General features: G+C 39.2%; 2 protein-coding genes across 2 annotated transcripts in view; one reads left to right on the top strand and one right to left on the bottom strand.

The window, feature by feature from the left end:
• Nucleotides 1–7,931, top strand: part of LOC129374148 (lipoxygenase homology domain-containing protein 1) — a 31,166-nt gene extending 23,235 nt beyond the window's left edge. Inside the window, exons 34-41 of the mRNA XM_055052404.1 lie at nt 699–826; nt 946–1,063; nt 1,815–1,992; nt 5,013–5,198; nt 5,839–6,009; nt 6,624–6,756; nt 6,963–7,118; nt 7,212–7,931. Coding sequence (XP_054908379.1) covers nt 699–826; nt 946–1,063; nt 1,815–1,992; nt 5,013–5,198; nt 5,839–6,009; nt 6,624–6,756; nt 6,963–7,118; nt 7,212–7,692 — 1,551 coding nt within the window. The 3' untranslated portion in view covers nt 7,693–7,931. The remainder of the gene's footprint in view (nt 1–698; nt 827–945; nt 1,064–1,814; nt 1,993–5,012; nt 5,199–5,838; nt 6,010–6,623; nt 6,757–6,962; nt 7,119–7,211) is intronic.
• A 1,133-nt stretch (nt 7,932–9,064) lies between these two features.
• On the bottom strand, nt 9,065–25,674 carry ark2ca (arkadia (RNF111) C-terminal like ring finger ubiquitin ligase 2Ca). The gene is given in 9 exon segments (XM_055052403.1): nt 9,065–13,568; nt 14,808–14,911; nt 15,006–15,101; nt 15,251–15,355; nt 15,898–16,024; nt 16,167–16,292; nt 16,370–16,673; nt 25,364–25,505; nt 25,507–25,674. Coding segments are annotated over 9 exon segments (1,290 nt in total). The 3' UTR covers nt 9,065–13,450.
• Nucleotides 25,675–27,105: the final 1,431 nt, after the last annotated feature.

Below are 27,105 nucleotides of genomic sequence, written 5' to 3'. Positions count from 1 at the left end.
AACACTCAAAGCGTCTCTACGAAACAGTAGTCACTTAGTTTCTCTTTTAGAGCTAGATCAGAAGATGTAAAAGCAGCTTTTATAATCATATTGTTTTCTAAGGACGTCATAATCACTATGTGATTAGCATAGTTAGAAAACACAGCAAGCCACTGCATTATTACCAAGAGTCTGATTTTGCTTCCTGTGAGAATGTGTCTTAACGACAAGATTTCCAAAAGGCTGCCAATATTTCCAAATCTAGCAAGTTCTACAGCAGAGATGAACTCTGAACGGAAAACACAGAGAACTTTGCTGTAAAACATTTTGAAATTCCAAATCACTGATCAGGGTCAATCAGTATGAAAAACTTCAGATTTCCATGGCACAGATGATCTCTTAGTTCTCTAAATGTGATTCAATTAGACTATTAGACTTAGACTTAGACTTGACTTTATTGATCCCTTGGGAAGACTCCCTCAGGAAATTATAGTTACCAGCAGCTCACAGGCAAAAATGTGGCACACAGTAAGCATACACAAAAGAATACAAAAAAATACAAATTAAATACAAGGTACACAGTAAATATAATAAGAATATAAATACAAAACAAAGAATATAAATACAACACAAAAGGAAATTATAGCAATTTGGTGGATAGATTATTATGTAGTGGGTTGTTTTCTTACCTGACTTATGAAACATCATGACCGTTTCAGGTTATCTATGAGGTGACGGTAGTGACCGGAGATGTGCAGAATGCAGGAACGGACACCAAGATCTTCATGTCTGTGTTTGGTGCCAACGGCAGCACAGAAGAGATTCTGCTGCAGAAAAATGAAGACAGGTAGCCTACATATATATGTATATACTGTTATATCATATCTTGACTCTCATCTTCTACTCTGAAATTTGAAATAACACTCAGGACTATAAAATATGTTTTGTTTTTTTTGTGGGGCACAGGTTCGAGCGTGGTCAGGAAGACACTTTCAACATGGAGATCGATGACATAGCCCCACTCAAGAAAATGAGGCTCCGTATTGCCGGCTCCGGCAGCCGACCCGACTGGTTTCTCGACAAGGTCAGCTCCCGGTGCAAAGCCCTCCATCTGGATATGCACACATACACGTCAACTCGTGTGCATCAGCACACGAGTTGAAAAAAAAAACAACGGTTTCTCGCTACACGATCCTGCAAAAACACCATCAGATGTCACTTCTACCGTCTACATGAAGCTTCAGCTTTAAAAGGTTGGGGCGTCTCTCCACTGCTAACACTGTCTCTGCTAAAGCCGCGGTGCTTGCCGGGCAGCAGAGAAGCCAGGAGAAATCCCATGCCCTGTCGATCTGCGCCAGGAACTGTGTGACTGTGAGCATCTCCTTGACTCGCCCCGCTCACAGAGCCTGGTGTGTTCAGCATCACAAGCAGATGTTCTGTCTTTACAGATAGCTGGGACCTCGTATTGAAATGAACTCGACGGCTGACCGGGCGAACATCCAGAATAGCAATCAGCCCAAATAAACATGCATACAGCTGAGCTAATAAGAGAGAGTTTGTGTGGGCAAAGCCTTTCACTAACAATAAAATATTTAGAGGACATTGCAGCAATACATTTCATCATGGGTGCATGGAGCACTCTAGTAATAGCTTATCCCTGATTAAACACTGATGCACTACCAATAACCAGGTGTTGGTAATTAATCTTTAGTTGTTGTTTTTTTCTAGTGCCATCACAAAATCCAGTGTCACGTCCTCTGACATCATTCACTTTTATTGGCATCTCTCCTGCTTTGCATCAGGATTATTTTAAAACCCAGGTGTTGTGAATCCAGGTGATCATGCGCGACCTGAGCACAGAGGAGGTGTATGTGTTTACCTATGAGGAGTGGCTGTCCAGGACACGCGGACCAAAGAGGACCATGATCTGTGAGATGCCTGCTGTGGTGGACGATGAGGTGATGGTGGAGCTCACCACCTACATCATCCAGGTCAAGACGAGCGACGTCTCAGGTAAACTCCACAATCAGAGATTAAGAAAAGCAGAAAAAGTGGCAGTTTTCCCTGAAAGCTTCTGTAATTACACAACATTTTTAAAGGAAACTTTGAATATAATATATTTATTCTTTTAACACCAATGTCAGGAAATTGTCAGAAATTTGAATGGCATTAAAAGCAAGCTCAAGGCACACCAGCAATTAGTTAAAAGTTGCCAAATAATGATGATATTATGCATGAACAGTAAAGTCAGGCATCCGAAGGTCTTCATCTCAAATGTGAATTCATGAGGTGAATATTTATGTGGTGAATGAATGTCAATTCTACTCCAGTTCTGATCAGCATAATTAATTTAACCAATTTAAGTCTCACTGTGTACATTTTGGTATGAGAGAATAAAAGCAGCTGAAGGTTTCGTTTTTTGTTGTAATTGTTTTACTGCACTACTTCATGCAACAACCGAATGTTATTTTGAGGTGTTTGTGGTGCAACTTGGACTCTTTATCACAACATATTGCTTTGTCCTAAAACTTTAAGTAATTTGCTTCCAACTGGTGAGAGGAAAATGTAAACACCGAAATACAAACTTATTGATTTGTGATTTGGAGATGTTTTTGATTGACGAACGACAGGCAAAAAGTATAAATGAAAATAAAGCAAAACTTGTAATATTAATGCACAGAAGCAACACACCCCAATGATTTTTTTTCTGCTTCCTCGCTGCAATATCTAACTGTTGTCATTGTGACTTGAACTCGGTTCAATCCTCTGCCCTCGGGTTTCATCCACCTTTTAAATGCAGGATTCTAATTGTGTTGCAACTCAGAGGGACGAAGAGTTTTCCATTCCTTAATTATTTGGTGCCACAAGTTTCAGCCATTGTTCCTGCTTAGTTGGCTCTGTGGGAGCCAACTAAAAGTGTCCTGTCCAAATCAAGTCAATAAATTATATTAGCTGTTTTTACAGCTGTAAGCGGTCGTGTTTGGTACCAAATAAGACCTATGGCAATACTTTCATTTTAAGTAGGGTGTCAGAAAAATTTATAAATGTACTTATTTGCTCAAAAAGGCTGATTGATACTTTTGTGATTTGATACTTTTGTGATTTTTATGTTTATGACTCTGGTATTGGCCATTTATGATATGGTACTGACTTCAATCGAACATAATCTTTCTTGATAAAATATTGAACTACGAACAAGTAATTTAGCCTATTTTGCTGTAAATTTAACAAACTCCATCTTGAAAACCACCAAGCTGCAAGTTGTGAGCCGCTGATCTGAAGGTCTTAGCATTTTAATCAAACTATAGATTAATTTGTTTGGAGCATTCTTTATTTTAATATTTCGAGCACGCATGAGAGGGGAAGAAAAAGAACTGATTTGATTCCGAGGCAGACAGCGGAGAGGCCATTTCAGGTCTACCTATCAGGCATGCCGCCATCCATCCAGCCAGCCTTTCATCTCAGGGTCAGTGCCAGGTTAAGTCCCGGGGTGTTCAAACTCAGGAGAGCGGCTCAGACAAAGTCTTTCATCACCAGCATCCCCCAGCTCTGCCAGGAAGATCCCAAGGGACTCTGCAGTTAACATGGACGTTTCATCTGTCAAGTGTGTCAATTTGTTTTCACACCACTTTCAAAGGGATCCATCTGTCAGCGGTGGATTTTCAGCCCCCTTTCATCCGCAAACATAACATATTCTGATTGTAAATGAGATCACTGCTAACAAATCGCTAAATACATCTCATCCTGTCCCCTTTAGTTCCGATCAGAAGTCGGGGTTCAGTTAGGTTTTCATGCTTCTTGTCGTCGTCCAGAAGTTTTCCTGCAGGAAAAGGAATGTTATTCATTTGATTGCCACATGGTGATGAAATAAATCCTGTTTAGCAGTCGTTCACACTCCTGCGCCATGTTTTCTGGCTGCAGTATTTTCACAGTTGCGCTGCTGATCAATGTGATAGCCTGGCAAGAGGTCTGAGCCGACTTCAAAAGACCGCTCTTTGCCTCTGGCGGTTACTAGAAACTAGGATGCAGCCCTGCACCAAATGCTGAGGCTCTGGGAAGAGAAAGCTGCCAGTGTGATGGAGACACGGCCACATGCATGCAAATGACATGACAAGAGGTGAAATGGAGCATGCAGGCAGAAAATGCTTTCTGATTGCCTGCGCAACCTGAGATGTGCCATTTGCACAAAAATTATGAAAACAAAGTCCTAACTTATTTAAAATAAGTTCTTATAATCAACTTTGTCGTGTCCGTGTATTTAAAACCAAGCTGGACTGTGAAGCTTTCTCGTTCAATTTCAGACACACATGTAGAATAATAACATATGAACTGGAAAGTCTTTATACATTCCTCACTAAGATGAATCTCAAATTCATTTTAGTTCTTAATGTGATTCTTTTTCAGAATGGAATTAATATATAGCAAACAACTTTCATTAAAATTGCACATGCATTGCTTGGATTTATTGTGAATAGTCTTTAATTAATACACGGGCAAAATAATACATGAATAACAATATTTTAAAGAATGTCAGTCATTCTAAGCTTTTTAAAACCATCAACAAGCCCCTGGATTTATTCTGTCATGAGAAATGTTGGTTTAGACTGGTTGATTTCCTGTCATGAGCAGTCAGTGTTTTTTTAATTTCATGTTTTTTGCTTTTTGCTTGTCTTTTTTTTTTTTTTGTAAGTGTGCAGTTAAGAGGCAACTTTTTATTTTAATCTATAGGTAAAATTATAACCATTCACAAGTTAGATCAAATCCAAAACAAATTTAAAGTAATTTACCTAAATCCTATTTTTTTATTCTCTAATGCTTTTGTATTCCTCAATATTATAGAATTCTCAGCACATTGCAGAAAAAGAGAGAAAAATATGCTGAAAACAAGCAACAAAACTTAAATGCCATAAAACTTGTAACTCAATCGCTCCACTCTGCAGTCTTATAGCAGTTCTTGTAATTGCGTGATTTTGGAAAGAGCTTGTTTAGTCTACCTTAATTCCTAAATACATCTTTCTTTTCTGTCCGCACAGGAGCGGGCACCGACGCCAACGTGTGGGTCATTGTTTTTGGAGAGAACGGTGACACGGGGACGCTGGCACTGAAGGAGTCCACAAAGTCCAACAAATTTGAACGTAAACAGGTGGACATGTTTCGCTTCCCTGATATCCTCAGCCTCGGAGACCTCTCCAAAGTCAGAGTTTGGCACGACAACTCAGGTCAGCTCCTCAGATGAACTGTCCCTGTGCATAACGGGAAGATTCAATTAGCAATGATGACAGTGACTTAGCTGTAATCAGACTACCTGGTATTTAGTGACCATCTGACTTTGATAATTTTTCGTTTGAGTAATTTCTGTTGTCTCTAATTCATGTTTCTTTTTTTTCTTTTTTTTGTGAAGCACTGAAAGCTGTATTTTATGAACAGATTGCAATTTAGTGGCATGAAGGACCACAATTTAATAAATAGCTAAAACATACATATTTTTTTGACATTCAAATTTATTGAATGTCAGACATTATTAAAATTCTTGTGTATATATGTAGTTTCACAGTTAATTTAACTGTATTATTCTTTTTAGTTCCTCCTTTAAAAGAGTGAAGCTTTGTCCAAAAATACTTTTTTAGGATAAAAATCCCAGATCAATAAAGATTTATAAACCAGTAAAATTGTACATTTGATGTTTTTTTTATAAAAAAAAAAAAAAAGAAATGCAGGAAAAGGGTAGAAAAGAAAATAATCCTTATTCTAATTTAAGAAAAAATAATGTTCAATGTTTACCTCAGAACAGGCCAATTAATTTTTTGTTTATCAGACGAATTGCTGTCACTCCCTTATTCTTTTTCACAAATTTTGCAGGTATGGCTCCAGGTTGGCACTTGGAGCACATTGATGTGAAGGACGAGTTTCTGGACAAAACCTTTCGTTTTCCTTGTGACCGCTGGCTTTCCAAGAAAGACGATGATGGACAGATAATGAGAGAGCTGCCCTGTGCAAACAATGATTATTTAGACCTCAACGAGAAAACAAGTAAGCTATTGTACACTCTGTATGACACCCCTGGTAAAGATGAGTAAAAAGTTACTTTTTACATCTCTTGCTGAGGATACACATCTAAAAACGTGTTCTGTTCTCCCATCACAAATGTAAACAGTTCGATAAACATGTCAACTGTGTGCTTCGCCCAACTAAGTTTGGGTTTATAGCAACAGCCACTATAAATGGGTCTGATGTGATTAACATAGAAACATAGAAATGTGATTAACATAGATGAACATAGAAAAGCACTTCCCACTGTCAAGTACTTGAAGAGCCAGGATCATTTTTGTTACAAAATGTGATGCTCTGATCTGAAAATGGGTCACCATCAAGCCGATCAGTAGGGTAATGTTTGAAAACATAATGTGCATCAACATAGAAATAATACAATAATTCCCTCAGTGCCAAAGCCTAAATCCTTTAGAAAACCTGAACAGAAGAGAGCATAAAATAAAATCTCAGACTCTGGTCCAGAGTCTGATTGTGTTACACATTTTTATCCAGGGATTAAACCAGGGTGAAGGGTGTTGTTTCTTAAAGCTAAATAATGAAGTTTCTGCTAGAAGATGTTGCAAAGACTCTGTTCTGGACTTTGTCTCTGAAAGAGTACGAAATTTGCGTCACAACTGGAGACACAGACGAAACCAAGGAAAATGCCTGGATCGTACTGGAGGGGAAGAAGTGCAGATCAAAGGAACTTGTAATGGAGAACTCTTCAAAGAAGAAGAGGTTTTTGAGGTAAGTTTTCCCCATCTAGTTTGGACATTTTTCCTGGTAAAGCTGCTTTTGTTATGCTGTTTGCGCCTAGGCTAATCCTACCTGCAAAAATGATTTGAACAACAAACTGTTTACTACAATAACATTATAGTGTAATGTCAAAACTGAATTATTAACAAATTATTAGATTTCAATCAATTTCAAGACATTTTTTTTTCCATTTTCAGGGGAAATGTTGACAGATTTGAGTTTTCCTCAAAGAATGTGGGTGATATTGCTGCCATCTGCCTGGGCCACACACCCAAAGATGGGAAAAAAGTGAAAGGAGAGGCTTACTGGCATGTGGAGGAGGTAGTTGTGACTGAAAGGGAGCTTGGAAACAAGTAAGAGAATTGTTACATTTGATTTCTACTAACTCTCATAGATTTGTTTGTATGTAAGCTAAAATCTTCCCATTTTCTTCTTTCCCTGCCTAGGTACATCTTCCGCTGCAACGCCCTCATCCCGCTCTCTCCGAAGAGGGATGATTACCTGACCTTTGAGTGCACAAAAACCGTTGAGAGCTTCGCCAGCAAAGCTCGAAGCCTGGTGCCCGTCAAGTATGAGATCATCATAATCACAGGCGACGAGAAGGGAGCGGGAACAGATGCCAATGTCTTCATTACAATCTACGGCTCCAATGGAGATTCAGGCAGTCGGCAACTGCGGCAGAGGCTTCGTAACCTCTTTGAACGGGGGCAGACTGATCGCTTTGTGGTGGAAATGCTGGACATGGGCGATCTGCAGAGAGTTCGAGTGGAGCACGATAACTCAGGACTCTGCCCTGGCTGGTTGCTCGACAGGGTGGAAATCACCAACACAGCCAATGGCGTCACCACAATTTTCCTCTGTGGGAAGTGGCTGGACACGACCAGAGCGGACGGACAGATTGCCAGGGTGCTCTACCCAAAGTACTGACTCTGGAATAATTTCTTGAAGGGCCAAAAGCAGAAGGACCTACCTTATATATTAAGCTACCAAAATTCGGGTGCATTTTATATCTCAGGAACGGATGATGTTTTCATTTACAGACTTGTTTAAACTGTGGAAAAGTAAAAGTTCTGCTTTCTTTGGTCAGGAAAAATTGGAATGTGCCATCTTTATTTCCTGCTGTGAATTTTGTAAATATATGTTTTGGACAAGATTAAAATGTTTTGTATTCACCTCAAGCGCAATTTCAATTTTGTTTAGATCTCTTGCTGATTCATAAACCCAAGCTGCACACATTTGTAGCCACTAAAAATGAATAAAGTATATCATTAGCTTCTTGTGGGAGTCTTTTAGCACCTTACAGGTAAATTGCTTTGGTGGTTTTGCTCATATTCCTAGATGTAGGGTCAAGCAGCTGTTGCAGAGTCTGCAATCACATTCTGAGATGTTTCATTGATCAAGCTTTAAATATGGAAATTAATTGGAGGATGGATGCAGAGGTGAATGAATAGATCAGCAGAATGGGAAAAAAAAAAAGTCTGAGAACACTTTGTTTTTATATTTACAGTGAACTCTGGGTTTTCACATGGTTTAGGGATTCCAATCGTACAATAATAAATAAAATACTTGAGCTTCCCCATAAATACACCTCTGACTTCATCATTTAAAAGTTCACACAACAAACATAATATGAACACTGAATACCATCTTCGGTGTGGTAAGGTAATATATAAATTTTCAGCAACCAGTTCAAAGAGCTAATCTTAGCGTTAGCACAGAAGCTGACATCTAGAGTACTTCTCATATTTCTGTTCTTGGGGTCACCTCCAATCAGCATTAAGGAAAATACAAGCTGCATTAAGCTGTCAAGTAGCATTGCATTAAGCTGTTTAATTCGCATTTTTGTTCGAATGTTTTAAATATGATGTATTGAAATGTTTACAAATGAACAAATCTGCCAATACTCAACCACAAATAGTTGGGGATCCACTCTATTTTTTATTTATTTATTTTTTTTCTCTACTTAAAAATATTGAAGCTCCGCTCTACTCCCAGAGCATGAAACAGTTTGTTTGGCACTGAATGTCATTGGGTTGTCTGACATAGTTAGAAACAAGCAGCAGGAGCAGGAAGCCAGAGCTAAAAGCAGAATATTAGATCTTCCATCAACACCTTATTGAATTTAGAAGCAGATTGTATGTCAAGTTTCTTCTTCAGTCAAAAGTACATGGACGTTGTTGCGCTGAAGATTTATGCATTCATGTAGAAAGACGCAATAAATGACGACAGATTTTAAAAACTCCGATTCTGATATTCACTTCAGCTTTGATGCTCCAGAAGAAAATCTAAGAGAAAGAACTTTTCAGTTTAATCCAGTTTATTACAAAAAGAGCACATAAAAAAGGATAATATACAAGCCATGAAATGAAATTAAAACACTTTTTAAAAAAAAGAAAAGAAGAGAGTTTGGGCTTAGCAATGCAAACCTTAAAATCATTATGTCATTATTAGTATTAATAATAAATAAAGTACAAAATCCCACCACATGTGAATCTAACATTTACCTCTAATATTCTCACTCGTTTCTTCATCAGCACACTCATTACTGTTAATGCGCTATTGCTTTAATATTAATGATAAATACTTCTATTTTCAGATAAAATATCCCAAACACTGTGCAGTCACAGCTAAACAGCAGATCTTCACACGAGGATGGCGGCAGCCCTTTCACTGGCACATTTTGGCTTATTTTCTCTTTGCGTTTGTTCTTCAGAATCAAGCAACGGAAAAAAAAAATCTAATTTTTTTTTTCTTTGTATTCTTTGTATATAGTTTCACAATATACTATGAAATCATCGCGACTGCACTGGCACCTGAGAAAACATGCATTTTTAGAAAAAAGTTGTGCTTTGTAATCCATGTCTGTTTGCTTAGACTGTGAGAAGGAAGGGAGCAGACTGAGCAAAAGAAGGACGGAAAGTGAAAAGGAACAAGAGGAGCGAAAACATACAGGAAGGGAAAATAAACTTTAAAAAACGACAACAACACTGCGGCCTTTAGAAAACCCAACAGTGTGACATGCCTCTTCTTAGTCCAAATAAATTTTAAAAGTAATGCTGTACAAGTATGCCTGTAGAACAGTTTGATTTAAAAAAATCTTAAAGAGAGTTTTGATATTTCTTTTAGAAGTGGAGTTCTTTGGAGAGGTTACAAGGCATCACGGTGTGTCACGGTTTCAGAAAGACTTTCAAATGAGATATTAGAAAAGGTCCCTAAATGAGTAAAGTTTTTCTCTTATTTACAGCCAGATGGTGTAAATTTCCCGACTTACAGCTGAGACAAATTTGCCTTTGAAAACTTTCCAAGTTATGAAAGTCAACCATGATGTGCCAAATAAAGGAGCGCTGCCTCCTGTCACTCATCAAAAGGCAATACTGTTTACCTAGCAAACCATGAGTGGCATGCCTGCTAATCAGCTGGCTACAGGAAAGGTATTTCTGCAGCAATTAATATTTAAGTAAATTGTTATTCCTCATACTTGTGTTAACCTATAGAGATTAGCATTAAGCAAAACATTATGTGCTAGTTAAGCTAAGGTTAGGGTTAAGATCTGCTCTGAATCTCTCCACAGAACCCCAAAAAACAAAATCTGAACCGTCTCTTTAATTAGAATGGCGTTCACGTGTCTTAGCTCCACTCCTTCAATTATTTATGCAACCAATAAGGCAGGGGGCTTGTTGTCGGTGGTTTCAGTGTCATGGAAATTTCTCAGTACACCTAAAGCGAGGCACTTGTTATGCTTATGTCTTTGAAGTGTTTTTTTTTTTTTTTTTTTTGGAAGCAGAATCCAAGACTGCTAGAATCAAAGACAAAGACAAATACAAAAGTGGCCAAAAAGGAACATGCTTCAATAAGACGTTAAGACAGCGCACTGTAAGAAGCAGAGCATACAAAATAAAAGCCAGTTAATTTGTCTAAGCAAATTTGTTTTGCTTTTGCCAGTGAGAGGGTTCCGATGTATATCAAACAGGTGAGTGCAAAACAGAACACAAACTAAAAGACTAGTTCACTTCATTGCAGTTTGTCCACATCACAGCATGAGGGATCAGACAGATTGCATTGAATGGAATGTAACTAAGATCCACAGCACCACATGGGAGACAGACAGAGAGCAGGCTCAGTAGCTCAGTCTGGGGCCGTAATCATCGCATAGCCAGCTTGTGGAGATCAAACAGCAGGGCTAGTTTTTTCAATGTTTTTTTTTTTTTTATATATATTTTGAATGTTCAAAAAGTACAACTGCATGCAAAGCATTCCCATTTCCAACAATGCAAAAATGAGGTAATCGTTTTTTTTTCATAGCATTTTTTTTTTCGTTATTTCTAAATAAATAAATTATGATTCAGTCGCTCTGTCTCTCTTTTTCTGTCACTCTCAAAAAAGACAAAAAAACAATAAAATTAAATACATCCCCACAATATCTACAATTAGTAATAAATTATGATTGTTAAATACTTAAGGCATTTCAGCTGACAACACCCTGTGTAAACTATAAAAACTTCATCACAGATGTCTCCACCATGGGAAGAGGCAGTGTCAACACTCGCAGTGCACAAGACGGGAACTGAAAGGTCTAATAATCCCTTCCTATCACAGTGCATAGGACGGTGCGGGTCCTAAAGGTGATCTTTAAAACATGGCTCTGTGGGAGTGAAGGAGAGAAAGAAAAAAAAAAAACTAAGTGATTTTTATTTTTTTAGTTTTTTCCTGCTGTGGCGTCATCTTGTGTCTGTGTGCACTGCAAGAGTGAGGCTGCCTTCGTCGCCTCACGCCCTATGTGTTCTAGGAGTACAGCGTAGCAACCAGCAAAGCAACCACGAAGGGAGGCCTGTCACACAAACACATGGGATCAGGATGTAGTAAAAAAAACAAACGCTCCTCTCCCATCTAAAACACTGCATGGATCTACAATGAATGCAAGTTCAAGGAAAACAGCTTGTTGCTATAACTATTGTCATATGTGCTTGCTCTTCATAGGCAATAAGGTAAACATCAAGAGAGTCCCGTCGTCGTCGAAGGGGGACAGGACGAACACAAGCTACGAGTCAGGGGAGCAGCCGCTGACTGACCTTTTTTTTTTTCTTTCTTTCTTTTTGTTAGTGTTGAGAAGATAGTCAGAGCTCAGGTTAACTAAGTCATGCGCAGGAATCTTGTCACCCTTTCCAGGTTAAGGTGACGCTGCCCAAGCTGACAGTTAAAAACTTCAATGAAACATGCATGTCAGTACACTTTGTTTTGCCATTCAGGTCAATTCCAGATAAAAAAAATAAAATAAAATAAAAAATGCAGGCAGAAGGAAAACTACATCCTCCCACCTACATCTGCAGTGCATGAGAGGCATGGGCCAGTCTCTGGTATCCACGTTTTATTTTGTTTGTTTGTTTTTTTATTTTCAGTTTTAAAACTGCTGAACATTCAATCTTTTCACTAAGATGCCCAAAAGTGTGTAAAATTGAGCAAAAGGAAGCCCAGTGCTTCAAAGGTGAAATAACTAAAACAATTGTCATACATACAATTCTGCCTGGTTTTCAATATGTTCTAATGTTTTAGCAGCAATTGGAATAATTGTTTATTTTCTGTCTTAAAACAATTAATTCTTTACATTCTTATTATAATTTTCTGTGTAACTACAATGATACCATACCAGCCCATGCCTAGTGCATAAGAACTTTTAATTTCATCCCTTTATTTATTTTTTTTTTTTTGGTTTTGTGTCTTGTCGGAGCTCTGGCGGCTGCAGTATTTAACCTCTTAACTCTTAAAGCAAACTCAACATGCCACTGACACATATTTGTTTAGTCACACACACGCACGCGCGCGCACACAAAACTCGTGTGCAGACCCAAGCTAACTCAATAAAATGCATTTTGGTAAAAAACTAAAAAAAATAAAAACACTTTATGCCTATTTTAGACACCCCCACTCAGTCACCAGGGTTCGGTTGCACAAGAGGGCAACCAAATGACACCCCCCAGAGCATAAAGTACGACTGTATTGCAAAAAGTCAAAGCTGTATGACGGAATCAAAACACTCAACTAGCTAGTGCTTCGACCCAAGAAGGCGAGAGTCCACCAAGTATCACTTATTGGTTACTGCTACTCTACTACGACCACAGAGATCTTTAGGTAAACATGGCATCAGAGCGGTTAGTTGCTGTTAAGCTTATATTCATGTCAGAGTAAGAAAAAGACAGAGAAACTAGAGAAAGTAGACAGTTCGGTGGGTGACCGCTCTGCAGACATAAAGTCATGGCTTTGAGGACATGCTACACAGCCCGTGGCTACCTACAGTACAACACCACAACTGCAACAACACCCCACTCACAACCAGCAAGCTACAAGTAAACCCTGTGTACATGAGAAAGTGTGTGGTTTTGTATTCCAGTGTCGTTTGCGTCCCAAGAGGATGTGCTTCTATATAAAGAGAGTCTTTCGTGGCCTCTCGTGCAGTCCTGGCTTGGCTCAATAAAGCATTAATTAGAGTGGGGGTTTTGGGGGGGGTTTGCGCCGCGTGAAGTCCGGAGACATTTGGCAAAGCACCCACCAAGTGGAGAAGGAGGCATGAGGGTCGGGGGTGGGTGGCAGGTCGCATGGACAGTGGCATGTGGGGGAAGGCCGCTGAGCCGAGATGGAAGAGAGAGAGGAATCTCACAAGACTGAGTGAATCACAAGGAGTCAAATCTCATCAGCTGTCGGGGTTCAGCTGTGTTTCGATGTCAACCCGGCATATTGGACACTTCCTGCTGGTAGCCAACCACTGGTCCACGCAACCCTGGTGGAAGAGGTGCATGCATGGCAATCGCCTGGAAGACAAAGAGACGACATTATGGAGTCACATAGACTCTCCTAAAGAGCACCATTATGTTGTTAGAAGCATTTAAAACCAATGGAGATGCATTTGTTTATCCAGGCATAGATATAGCTCATGTTCAGTCATCATTCCCCACTCACTTATAAGACAGCTGCGACTCCACATGCTGTAAACCAACACTCTTTCTTTCCCCCATGGGGCTCTGCTTTCATTCCTCCTTAAGATTCTGTTCCTGAACTGGTTCTTTAAGGAAAGATCCACATGCTACTTAAATGTTGCTTGTAGAACTGTAAAGTTTACAATTTTCATTGTGTGCATCCTTTAAATTATAAAAAGTAACTTTACTTCCACTTAAACACAAAAGAGCTCCTGGTGGGTTCAATAACCTCTGGTTACAATACAAGCCCAAGTCATGAATCTTCCACTACCGTGCACGACAATGGCAAATAGACGCAAGTGTTTGATAATGCACTTCTACTTCTTTTTAAAATTTCTGAAGAGCCAAATAAATCTGTTGTTTCTGCAGGTTGAGGACTTCAATATTTGGCAATTTTTTTTTTTTTTATCAGAAATCCATGGTCCCGTAGAAGACCAAAAACTTAAACTGAACAAACTTACTTGTGATTAATCTTTCACCTACAATACCGAAACTCAACCTGAGTTCTTTATACGATGAAGAGAATCTACAACGTACTTTCTAAAAAAATAAATACTTATGCTGGCATTGTGTTAACACGCACCTGAACGTTTCACAGCAGCAAACAGACATCAGAAAGTTGATTTTATAGGAGTGAGCCCCTAATTTCATCAGCAGTTGGTCATCTGTGGCTCTATTTACCTCATTGTAAGGTGCAGTCAGAAAAAAAAGATAATATTATTCCTGATATATCCAGCCTGATATGAAATGAAGTGTAATTGATTTTTGCAGCAAGTGTAAATTGAGGGTTAGGGGGTGGATCACTTCTTGGCCATCATCAGCAACATCAATATCTACTACTGCAGTTGCCTAGCAACTGCTCAGAGCAAAGCATCATCCCGTGAAAACTGAGCAAACTGACATTTTTACACTTGTACCCACTGCATGTATCATCCAGTCTAGATTCTGAGATTAATGAGCCAGTTGCTAACAGGACTACAATCCCACTGATCTCTTTGTTTAATTCAAGAGGGACAAAATAAATAAACAAATAAATCAATTGCATCGGTTTTGCAGCTATGGAGCATCACCCACCTGACATCCTCTCCATCTTCCAGCATGGACAAACAGATGGTGCACTTCTCATCCACATCTGTTTCCTCCTCTTCCTCCCCAATCTTTAGCTGCAGAGGCTTTCTCTGTAACAGATAACAAAAGGTAAAACCTATCTGAAAACAATACAAATCTCAAATGCTTAAAGTGTGCCTGCATAAATCTTGTCATCTACTGTACCTTCTTGTATTTATGTGGAAAGGTGAATCTCTCTATGGTTGTTTGGACAGCTCCTCTGCTGACACTTCCCAGTCGGTCCTCGAGCTGCAGCAGCTCCTGTTCAAACAGCAGACGTTCACGAGAATGACGGCACGCTTTGAGAAAACACTTAGAGGACGCTGAGGTGAGAATTGTTTCGTCGTTGAAGTGAGGACAGCAGTGAATGATTTGGAGACTGACATATCCACACATTTAAGAGGATTTACCTCGTAACTTTCTCGCACAGCGGTGGCATGCCTCGAGGGAGTCAGACTTTGCAGTGCTAACAGATGCAGCTGGGGATATGGATAATTTCTGATTTCATGAACAACCTGGTCGAAGAACAATGTTTGCAGAATTAGAGAGGCTAGAATTGAAATTTTTCCAATAACGAGACATGAAATTTTGTCATTTTATATCTAAAATCATTGATGGCAGATTTTTGATTTAGCGTGACTTTAATTTGGCCCAGAGACAAGAGATAACTAAGCAATGTTGAAGGAGTATCACATTTGTTAAAATGTGTTATTCATATATTTTTGTTTATGTTATGACATGCCAAAAAAATACAATATTTTTCCAAATAATCATTAAAACAAAATCTTTATCGTGAATGGCTATCAAACCATTTTCACCCTGGTTTTCACTATTAGTGATAGAGTAAAAAAAAAAACAGTATTGGCTTTTGCAGCTTCTTTCGCTTTCATTGCGTGACTTGTTTCTGTATCCCCAATTGTTCAAACAATTCAATATTGATCATTATTCTTGGTCTTTTGCTGTTGTGTTTTGGATTGCAGAGCTACTGTTCATTCTTTGCATGCATCCAGAACCTTGAACATCAAAAAAGAGATCAAGAGAGAACAACACAGCGTACCACTTGGGCAGACGACGTGTTCCTGGGGAAGTGGTGCATTCGAGGGGAAGCCAGGTAATGCTGATAGTGCTGCGGAAGCTGCTGGAGTTGGTACTGATGAGGGAGGCCAGCGTCAACACTGAGATCCCTGCAGAGACAGACAGGCATGGGACTAAATCAGCATTATTACTCTTGCCAGTCGATGTGACAGACAGATGAGTACAGACAGGAATAGCTGGGACAATTTATCAACTCTGCAGTATTCCTGTTAATGTCAGATGGGCACTCACCAGTCCGTGCCTTCAGCCAGGTACCGTGGCTGCTGCGTTATTGGCTGAGGGACGTGGATGGGAGGGGAGTACTCATAACCCGAACGCAATCGGTGAGAATTCAGAGGAATGCGCTCCTGGGTTCTTCTGCAATGCAATTCAGAGGGTTTGGATTCAAATCTCTGAGCGTATGCATGTGCGTGTGCATGCAGTGCCGTCACTACCTGGAGGAGTGGGGAAGGATCCTGCGGTGCTGCGCTTCAATGAGCTGCTGCTGGATGAGGTATTGCTGGTGTAAGGCCTGAGGTAGGAATGAAGGCCCTGGCACGTCCTGAAACTGAGGGGGTGCGGGCAGGGCAGTGAGAGTCGGGTGGTGCGTAGGGGGCAGGTGGGCGGCCAGGCCCGCCTGCGGGGGCTGGCCGGCATGTCCGAGAGGGAATTCTGCTGAGATGGGAGCCTGGGGAGTGCCCAGATGAAAATGTCGGCAGGAGGTAGCATGGCTGTGCTGATGCCTGCTGAAGTGCGCTCCTATGTGACATAAAGGCAAGCGATGAGAGCATAAAGGCCTGTGATCCTTTAAATAGAGAAAGAAACCTCATAATGGACATATAGGCAATGCGAGACTTCAAAAACCGAAGCTGAGTAAGAAACGTCAGGCCTCAGAAGACTCAGAAGACCCACTTTCACACTCCTGAGGGCCTGCATATCGTTCATTCAAAGAATAATTTTAGGATGGTACTTATCTGCAGTCTGGGGCTTCGTAACCCAAAGAATTTGAGCTCTTTATGGTGCAAGCTATTTGAAGGAACATTAAACTCCTTACTTCTTGTAATGAACCTGATAACAAAAAGGCACCGCAGCTGAGCACGCTGGGGGAAAAAATGACATGCCTCCATTTCCACTTAATATGAGAGACAGAAAAGCCATTAGATGGCATCAAAGTCAATCAATACAAATTACTCTCTGCTCAGACAAAATAGCGGCTGGAAAGAGCTTGGAGTAGGAACAAAAAGAAAATGCTATTTTAACTTTCCAGTAATGCTTTCTGGACCAGTAGGATTTGGGGGGTGGGCTGTTCATGATGTCGTACTTCAACATCAACTAAATTTTCATGCTCAATTAGCCAATTATAATTTGCTCAACAGTAATATAGAGTGACACTATGGGGATTGGCTTATGAGTTGATTTTTAATAATTATTTTAAAACTAATTTAATACGAGAAGGTTATTCAGTGTTTGTAGCTTGTCCTAGACATTGTTTAGAACAGCTAATAGCCAGAAATTGTACACTTCTTTCTTACGTAGGCCACTAAATACCTTTTTTTTTCTCACTTGATACGCATTATTCACAAGCTATTGGTTTGATCTCCATGACCTAACACAATAATACATTTTTCTCACATTTACTTCTAAGTTATTTATGGAATATTTTATTTGTAGTTCTGACAAGTTTACTCTTCTGAATTGCAGAAGATTATGATCACTGATTAAATACAAGTAACCAGCAACCTCCTGCTGGCTGGTACTATTATTGAAATCCAATTATCACATTTGATTTCATAACTCAGAAGTTTTCAAAAGGAGTGAAACTTGGCACTTTATTTTGGCCAAATTCATATTGCATGCAATGTGTGATATTTCCTTGGCAGTTCAGTTATTTTTAGGGAACTAGAACAAGTGACAAGAAGCTTTTTCAACAAAGAAATTTAACTTGATTATATATTTTTGTAGCCACAGACCATACAACAGGTCTGAAACCTCAGCTATTCTGATACAATTGTTTGCTGGATGAGTAGACTATTAAAATTTTAAATGCTACCCAATAGCAAATATTTCCCGTGATGTTTATATTGCGCCAGTTTGACATTATGAAGCTTACCAGAAATTGCCTGCGCTGTAACCAACCGTCCTCCATTGCAAGAGAGAACTGAGGGGCTGTTAATATTAATTTAATATTTGCAAGCACAACCATTTGGATGTCAAATAAGGTATGAAACTTCTTAATGTCAGGTAAGCAGTTTGATTGCTGCTCTTTATAGTTTTCTTGTTACATTTAATTACTTTTAGTGAATTCTGTCATTTTGACCATCTTTATACTCTAATTCTATTAAAAAGCTAGGAACCAAGCAGTATAGAGGGCCCGGCTCTATCATTGGTGGTCCTTTTTAGGATTTGTCTGTGGGGAAAAAAGAAAGCCTAGACAGTAACATAATGTTCCTTTGATCTGTGCATTATAAAACCAGGAGAATGGTAGGAGAAATGATTTTTCAATAAATGCTTCTCCTAAAGTGCCAAACCTTTAAGCTAACATGCTCTTAAGTGATATTTAACATACTTTACTCACAATGTTTTGACAAAGCTACACTAATCAGCTGCTGCTAATTCACATTAACCAGACGTAGCATTACTGACTTTTTCTTCTTTTTTTTTGTCACTTTTTCACTTAGCCGCATTCAGCCCCAGGACAGAAGAAGCCAGTGAACCCAGAAAGGCACGGCTAAACATTTGGCTGAGGAAGTAGAGCAGAAATGGCACACTGATATTTCACATTGGTTTCTGGCTGCTGTACATAAGTTGCTGTGTGCAGGGGGCTTCTGACTTTGTAAAAGTGGACACTGTCTGAAGCCTTTATAAACATCATCTTTTCACACCCTGTCCTCCTGATATTTGAAAATGAGGCAATGCAGAGCTACAAGGACAAACTGCCCTGATGTGAAATTTCTGACTTTGAGACATAAAATCCCCTTTTTTTCTCTCTCTTTTTGGCAGAGAGAAAACCCAGTAAGCCTAAGAAAATCAGCTCATCATCCCAAAGCCTAAGCACCAGCGGCCCCTCCCCCACAATCTGGCTGCAGCATGGTTTCCCTGCTTGAGTGACAGCCGATAAGCCCCGCCCACTTGAGACTGCAGCAGGCTGACATGAAACCTGCCTCATCTCCTCCTGCATCCATCGCTGCAGCTCGCCAGATCCCAGCATAATCGTCTCCTGTGTCTCTTCCATTCATCATCATGTCACACAATAAAGCAAAAATCATCTCACCTGATGAACTCACAGGCGTAAGCTGCGTCGTGGTGCAGCTGCACTGCTTGTTAAATAAGGACACGGGATAGTTTCACAGTTGGAGCACAGCCACTGCAGAGGAGCATCATGCATTACAGCTGTTGAGTTATTTAAAACTCTTTGTCGCTGGAGTTTGGGAAGAAATGTGCCAAGCTTGCGAGGCTGCATCTCACTGAAGCACTCCTTTTGTCTCTGCGCATGAATAATATCTGGTTCCCTGAACTAGTAGGAGTGGTAAAACTCAGACAGCAACTTCTTACGCTCCTTACATTTGTAGTTACATATTTCAATTTCTTAATGTTTGATAGAATGTGCATTTAGAGGCGGACTCGAAATACTTTTTGAGATGAAAAATCGCAGCCAGACCGCGCCGACAGTGTAATGAAATATTCTCGACACCATTTTGACTTCCATGCTTCAAATCAAAGGATACTTAATATTTCACAAAGCCTTGTCAACTGGTCTAATTTCAACTTAATGGGTTTTGCTTTCCAATATTGCTGGTACACACACTGCGAGCTTCACTTATTTATTTTTTCAAAACGACCAGCAGCATCTCGCTGCTTCGCAATTGAAGAGTTTATTTAAAAATGTGACAAAATCAGTTCTACTAATTTTCGGAGACAGTTGGATGAGAAAGATTCATTTCTTTTAATGACCCCTACATCTGTGCATGTCGGTGCCATGCAAAAATGTAAATGCTTATTGAACTTTTCCACATTTTGTCAGATTTCAGCCATAAAATTTGATGTGTTTTAATTAGGATTTTATGTAGTAGACCAACAGATCAACAAGCCAGTCTTGTCAGGTGAAACCAAACCTGCACATCAGCCATAACGCCTTTGGCTTGGTAAAATGTGGTGGTGGCAACATCATGGTTTGGGATGCTTTTCTTCTGCAAGGACAAGGAAGATGACCAGAGCTGATGGAAAAAAAAAAGATGGATGGAGCTAAATGCAGGGCAATCCTGGAAACAAAACCTTCACATGTGCCAAACCACTATGAAGTGCTTTAGATCACATAGATGTGCTGGAATGGTCCAACACGTCTATCAGGACTTGACCTTTTCTGTTCAGATGATCTCCATCCAATCTGACAGAGCTTGACCCGTTTGACAAAAACAATTGTAGAGATTGTCAGACACACACAAAATTACCAGCATATGTAATTGCATGAAACCATAATTTCCCTTCCACCTCACAACTATGCATCATACTGGGTTGGTTTACCACATAATTTCCTATTGAAATAGGAGGCTTGTGTTTGGAACGCGACAAAATGTGAAAGAGTTCAAAGGGTGTGTGTGACTTTGACAGCCTTTGAGATCACCTTCATAAAACCATGAGTGAACTGTTAAATGTTTGATTCAAGTTTCTATTTTAGCCTACAATAACCTGCATTATTCAGCATTATAATACAGACAAAAATAAATAAAGTAGAATGATGTGACTAAGCTGATTAGTCCGACTGCTTCTTTTGCTTTCGCAAATAATGGCTGAATCCCCGTATCGAAGCATCGTTGGAGACCATTTAATTCCCATTACCTCGGATGTGCTCAGTTGAAAGAAAAGCACCTCAGTTCATAAAAATCGGATCATTTGACTTCAGAATTAGACATATTGTGCACCAATAAACCCAAACTGGTTGTTTTTGCTTTTTTATTTCTTTTATCACACATTTTGTAGAAAAGCATGGCTTTTTGAAGGTTTAAAGGAAGAGGTTTTAAATACAAGGTAACCATTTAGTTAAAAAAATATTTGAAACATGCCTATATATATATATATATATAATTCTAGATATTGAATTTAACCTGTTGCAATGATCAGAGTAGAAAAACAAAAAAAAAACACTTGATATATTTGGTACAGTATAATGAATTTGCCAAATTTTTTATTATTATTTTACTTCATGATACATTTTTAACCGCTAATTTGAGCAACCAGTGAAATACATGAATGTATCTGCAAATACCCAACTAGTTTAAAAGCAAATGAGACGAGCAGCTACAGCACCTGGCACAGTTATTGGCCCCCTTGTTTTAATAAGTACTCAAATAAATTTGTAACCTAAACCCAAACTTTAAAAAAAATATCAACCTTGAATGTAGGTCTTTTGATTCCTTGAGGGAAAAAAACAATAATGAGTATTAGAAAATCTGAAGGCCCCTCAACTATTGATGGTCCGTAGTATTAAATGCATTTACTGATAGATTTTGGTATTTATTTTTGTTTAATCACTTGTTTCCTTGGAGCATGGACATAATGTGACAGAGGTAATCTACTTTGGCTGCTTTTCAAAACGAAAAGCAGGACATGCTTTGACCTTCAAAAGTCGAGAAATATCAACAGCTACTCACCCACACTTTCTTAAATTTACAGTGAGAGCAATAAAAAAAAAAATATATATATATATATATATATATATATATATATATATATATATATATATATATATATATATATATATATATATATATATATATATATATAAAAAACATAAGCCAACTGAAAAAAACAATATTATCAAGGATGGAAAGGAAAGTTTATTTTGGCATTATGCCAAAATATTGGCACTATTTTGGAAATATTTGCCAGAAAGTTGAAAAAGATAAATAATACAGCAAAGAGTTGGGGTCACCAGGTCTTTGTATCGACTAATGGGCGCCTTGTAAATACCAACCAATCTTTTGGAAGCCGTGTCTTTTCTGTGAATGTCCTACCATCACAAACATAAATGTGAACGACGTTCTAAATACTAACACTTTAAATGGTACCGAGTGCTCTGGTTAGTGCAGTCTGAATTTATTTAGTTTTATTTCAACTAGCACTTTCCGTTTGATGTAAAAACTTTAATACGAGACAAAAAGATATGGTAGAGAACTGTAATGCTGTATGCTTGTATATATTCCAAATACTTTAGCAATCCTGATAATAACATCATGAAGATGATGTCCTATGGGATTGTTTTCCCAAAGACCCATCCCTCTGTATGTTAGAAGTTAGCGAGACGACCAACAAACCAAGTGTGAACACTATCAATTGTTTCAATCATGGATTTAAATAAAAAATATATCTCATAATGTGTAATAAAGAGCCTTTTTTAAGCTAATAACTGTGGAGGGCACTGGATGTGGTATTTCTCAATTAACAGAGATTCCTATTGTAACTCAACACCAATAAACACCAATGAGTTGATGTGAAGGAGGAAGTGCTTTGTTTTATAGTGGAATGGTTTAAGTTGATGACATAAGAAAAAAGGAAATATCAGTCTTTTTTTTTTTTTTTTTTTTGTTAAATGGATAAAAGGTTGCCATGGCTCCAAAAAATAAGCCAAGTCAGCAACTTTGAGGAGACTCTGTCAAAGACGGCTGAGAAATGAGAGCACATACATAGAGTGAGGAGGACTGTCTCAGTGACAGCACAGTGGGCGAGGGAGGAAGGAGGGAACACATGGAAATCAGCAAAAAGCACACTGAAGGTTAAGAAGAGAACTACAGTCTTTATTGGGAAATATTAGTATGAGTGGCACTGTGTGATAATAGTAATAATAATATTATATAAACCTACAAAGCTATCGTAGTACCATGCAAATAAGACCAAAGACGAGGCCTGACCATGCTCTCTGTAGGGTTAACAGAAGAGAAGCAGCATCCAATGAGTAGATGTGTATGCTTACAGCACATTTCAGTACAGCAGGGACATCTCTACACAAAGATTACATTAGAATCTGCTGTTCAATGTGAAAAAAAAACAAACAAAAAAACAAAAGTATAAAATGAACATGCATTAGGTTCTAATACAAAAAAAAAAAAAAACATAAGGTAAAAAACCACAACCAAAGAATAAAAAATAAGAAATTAAAGACATTTTGGTTCTAAAAGGAGTTCTACAGCAGTGCAGGATATACACATCCCTGTAAAATGGATAGCATTCTGGAGGCGCTGGAGGATTTGAAAAGGAGGAAGAGGGGGTAAGGAGGAGGGGAGGCTGCGCATGATAGTGGGTTATTTTCAAAAAATGGCACAATGAGTTAGAGCCGCATCTCGCCAATTTACTGTGAAATCAATTCGGCTAGCGGGAACACAGGCTTGGACACATGGACGGGGTTATGGCCAGCTGTTTGGGCAGCGCTTTTAAAACAGGTGCAGTGGACCATCGGGGGTGAGACAGCCTCAATTAATTTGTGAAGTCGGTGTTGTAGAACGGTGTCCAATTGATAATTTGGATTACACATGGTAGCGTAAAAGCAGCTGCTTGGTTTGAGTGCAACAGCTGGTACAATGCACCTTTTGGCAAATACAGAATGGAGACGGTAATCAAGACAGTTCGATCAAGCCTGGCTGTAATCGAATCCGGGAGGATCAAAATGTATCCACTTTACAGAAATTTACAGCAGAATGTAGTCTATCCACACTGAATGGGAGAATCACAATGACAGCCTGCAGTAAACTCTACAATGGGTTATCCACTAAAGAGCAACATGACAGTTCAAATCAAGACAAACTGTTTTTCCTACAGAAAAATAAGAAGAGTGTTATTCTTTAGTCTGTTACACAGAAGGATACGGTATGAGTGGGAGCTCGGTTTGTTTGTTTGACTGTTTTAATGCCAATGTCTTCTTCGGATGGAAAGAGGAAATGAGGAAGAAGGGGGTTCACAATACAGCTAGATGCAGAGAACAGGCAGAGGCTACGGCAGACAGCAGCAGATGATCGTTAGCTACACAATGGAGGGGGACAAAGGTCTGAGAAATGCGGAATGTAGAGCCAGCCTCGATACTATGGAACAGGAAAAAAGAACACAAATAAAAGCACAATGAAATCATTGGTGCTACTGCATGTAGTTTTAACAATCAAAATAACTAGTACTGCTACTATTATTATTGTTATTGTTATTATTATTATTACATAATCAACACAGATAGCCTGCTGCACTTAAGAGGCATATCTCTGCTTTGATTGGCCAAATTAAGACATTCAAATCAAAGGTACTTTTTTTTTTGTTTTTAAATGACCAATTCTACAAATTCAAAAGGCACACGTGTTCATTTTTTACCCCACCAAGAGTTGTTTCGACATTGATAAACTATGTGTGGTATGTATTGATTTGGCCATAAAATGAAAAAAGAAAAAAAGAAGAAAAAGAGCTTTTTTTCCCCAATACTTATGGCCAAAGAAACACATTTGAAAAGAAAATGTACGTTTTTTAACGCCAGTTCAACACATTTGATAAGAATTTTGGTTTTTAAATTTACAATTCTAGACGCTGTGAAGGCAACATTTTTAATATACACCATTTTTTCCCCCCTTTGGCGAAATAAACACTTTTTAGAAATATTTCTGTTAATTTATAAACAACTCAAGATATTCCAGAGATATATTTCTAGTTTTTAATTGAACCAGTGATTTTTATTCCCCTGTTCTTAAGGTACATTTCAGCCCGAATTGAACGTTTGTTTGTTTCTTCATTTTATGCTTTATTCGTCGAAATTTGAAGGATTTGCAGAAGAAGAAGAAAAGAAAAATCCTAGGACCCTGAAATACTCCTTATGGCAGGGAGGCTGTAATTACATTTAAAAAGCGATATTAAAACAAGCTCAGAAAAAAATACAAATGAACGAACGTCATCAACACAAAGGAGCAAGCAGCCTCCCTGTCACACTGATTATTTGTTAGTTTTTAGCCAGATACTCGGGTTGGCCTGAATCGCGTTGAACTACACTTGCTCCAAATGCGACAGAAGCAAAAAAAAAAACAAAATAAAAAAAAACAAAACAAAAAAAAAACACGCAGCTACAGAAGACGGCGCCGAGGATAAAACAAAAGCGAGCCTGAAAATCTGACAGCTGCGGTTTGTAGGCCTTGTGGGGCCACCATGAAACAACGCCTCCTCGACTCTTTTCGCTTTCGGCCGCCTTCATTCGGCTCCGGGACCGTTAAAGCGTTATAACTGCCGGGTTTCAGTTGAAGCGGCGCTGCGGCTAGCGGGACGGCTAACTGCTTCGTTTCAGCTAGCAGGTGTCAGCTCTGTTTACATCATCTTTATCGATACTAATGACTCCCAACAGCCGAGAAAATGTAGCGGCGGGGGTCAGGATAAGAGAGAAGAACAAAACAAAACAAAAAAGAGAAACAGCAACAACGTAAATCTAGTCATACCTCTATTTCTAACTGAGCCGAAGACGGGGAGAACCAGATATCCGACATGGACTAACACCATCCTGGGTCCTTCTTTGTTGTGAGCGCAGCCAGCGAGACAGATGGTCCATGGAAATGATCCCCTGTCGCCCCCCCCGTCCGTCCTCCAGCACCGCGAAACGGACAGACTTAGCTGTAAGCACACCCCGACCAATCAGAGCCTCCCTTCCAGCAGGACCGCGGCGGCTTTGGCATCCCGATGCACCAATAGGATTCGAGTCTCGCCGGAGATGTGTGATTTTGGACAGGCCGCCCCGCCATGACAGGACCATTCAATAGGGATTATGTCTCTCACAGTCAAAAATGAGATGTTTTCTATTTGGTTTATTTTTCGTTTTGCAGTAGCATTAAAACAATAAGCTTTAATGATTTCGTGTCTATTAAGTGTACTTTCACACTTTTCTTAAACCCGGTCAGAGCCAAAGGGTTACATTTCATGACAAAATCCTGTAGGTTAGAACATGTTCATGTGTTGGTACAGTCAAAATCCAGGCCCAAGTCCAATCAGTGTCTGACAAGATTTGAAAACTGATAATTTCTGTCTAATCTGACAGAGTTTAAACTAATTCCAAAGAAAACTTTCAAAGGACTTTTTGAACGTAATTGCAGCAAAAACCGACAAAAAGGGGACTGAAAGCAAATGCAAACTTTTTATATTTGTATATGCACAAAGTTCTGAAAGCAACACATTTATTTTTCTTGTATTTCACAATTGCACATTACTTTGTGTAATTATGAGAAGCATCAGAACACAACTTCTTAACTTGATTGGAGGATATGGACATCTTTGGGGTTATTTTTTCCTCCTCTCTGCATTAGGCATTTAACTCAAACATCATTTGAAGGTTGTTTTTAGAGAAAGTCTGAATTATGTGTAGCATAAAACATTTTTCACCCCACTTTAAATGGATCACAACTTATTTCATAGTTCTGCACTGTTTGCTGTGGTTGTGTATGTGCAGTGCACCTCATAGAGCCTTAAACATTAAACGCTGCTGGACTCCAACAGTTTAGTTATTTGCACAAATAATGAACAAAATTCAAAGGGTCACCTCTGAAATTAAAACATTTTCATCTATATCTCCCATCTTATCTTATAACAGCCTCCCCCACCCCAAGAGAAATTTGGATTATAATTCTGTGGCGCAGAAAACTGTCCAGAAAAGTCCCTGCCTGGAGCTTTAACCCCCGAAGGGTGAGGGAACAGATGGACATGGGGAGACTGAGAGGGTCACAAAACTTTCAGCTCCATATGTCCCCCATCTCCCACACTTCTCACCATAAAATGTTTCAAGCAGGAGGCAAAACACAAATGCTCTTTCATTTTGCTTTATGTTCACTGCGAGTGAAATTTCCTCCTCTTGAACTGACACTAAAAAAGTATTTAGCTCAACCAGGGGTACAGAAAGTAGTTTCCTTCTTTGCCCTCTGGTGGCAGCAGAGCGGTGCCATACAAACGAGCTCTCACTCTGAATAACCGGAGAAATCACTTGCGGAAAATGTGCAGAGCACAACTTGGAGTGGCGTCATTCAGCCATCTGCAAGGGGAAGGAAGACCGTTTCTTGCAAGGAGCCATTCATCGCCAGGCCACTGCTTGCTCGAAATAAATTAGCATACAGCTGAAGTTCTGCCCCAGGGGTGAAAAGAAACCAGCTAAGAGGGCTTTAGTTTATGGAAAAGGGCCCCGTGGACCACATTGCGT

Source organism: Poeciliopsis prolifica, unplaced genomic scaffold (genome assembly GCF_027474105.1).
Source record: "Poeciliopsis prolifica strain line A6 unplaced genomic scaffold, Auburn_PproV2 SCAFFOLD035, whole genome shotgun sequence".
Classification (NCBI taxonomy): Eukaryota; Metazoa; Chordata; class Actinopteri; order Cyprinodontiformes; family Poeciliidae; genus Poeciliopsis; species Poeciliopsis prolifica.
This window is presented reverse-complemented; position numbering and strand designations above follow the sequence as displayed.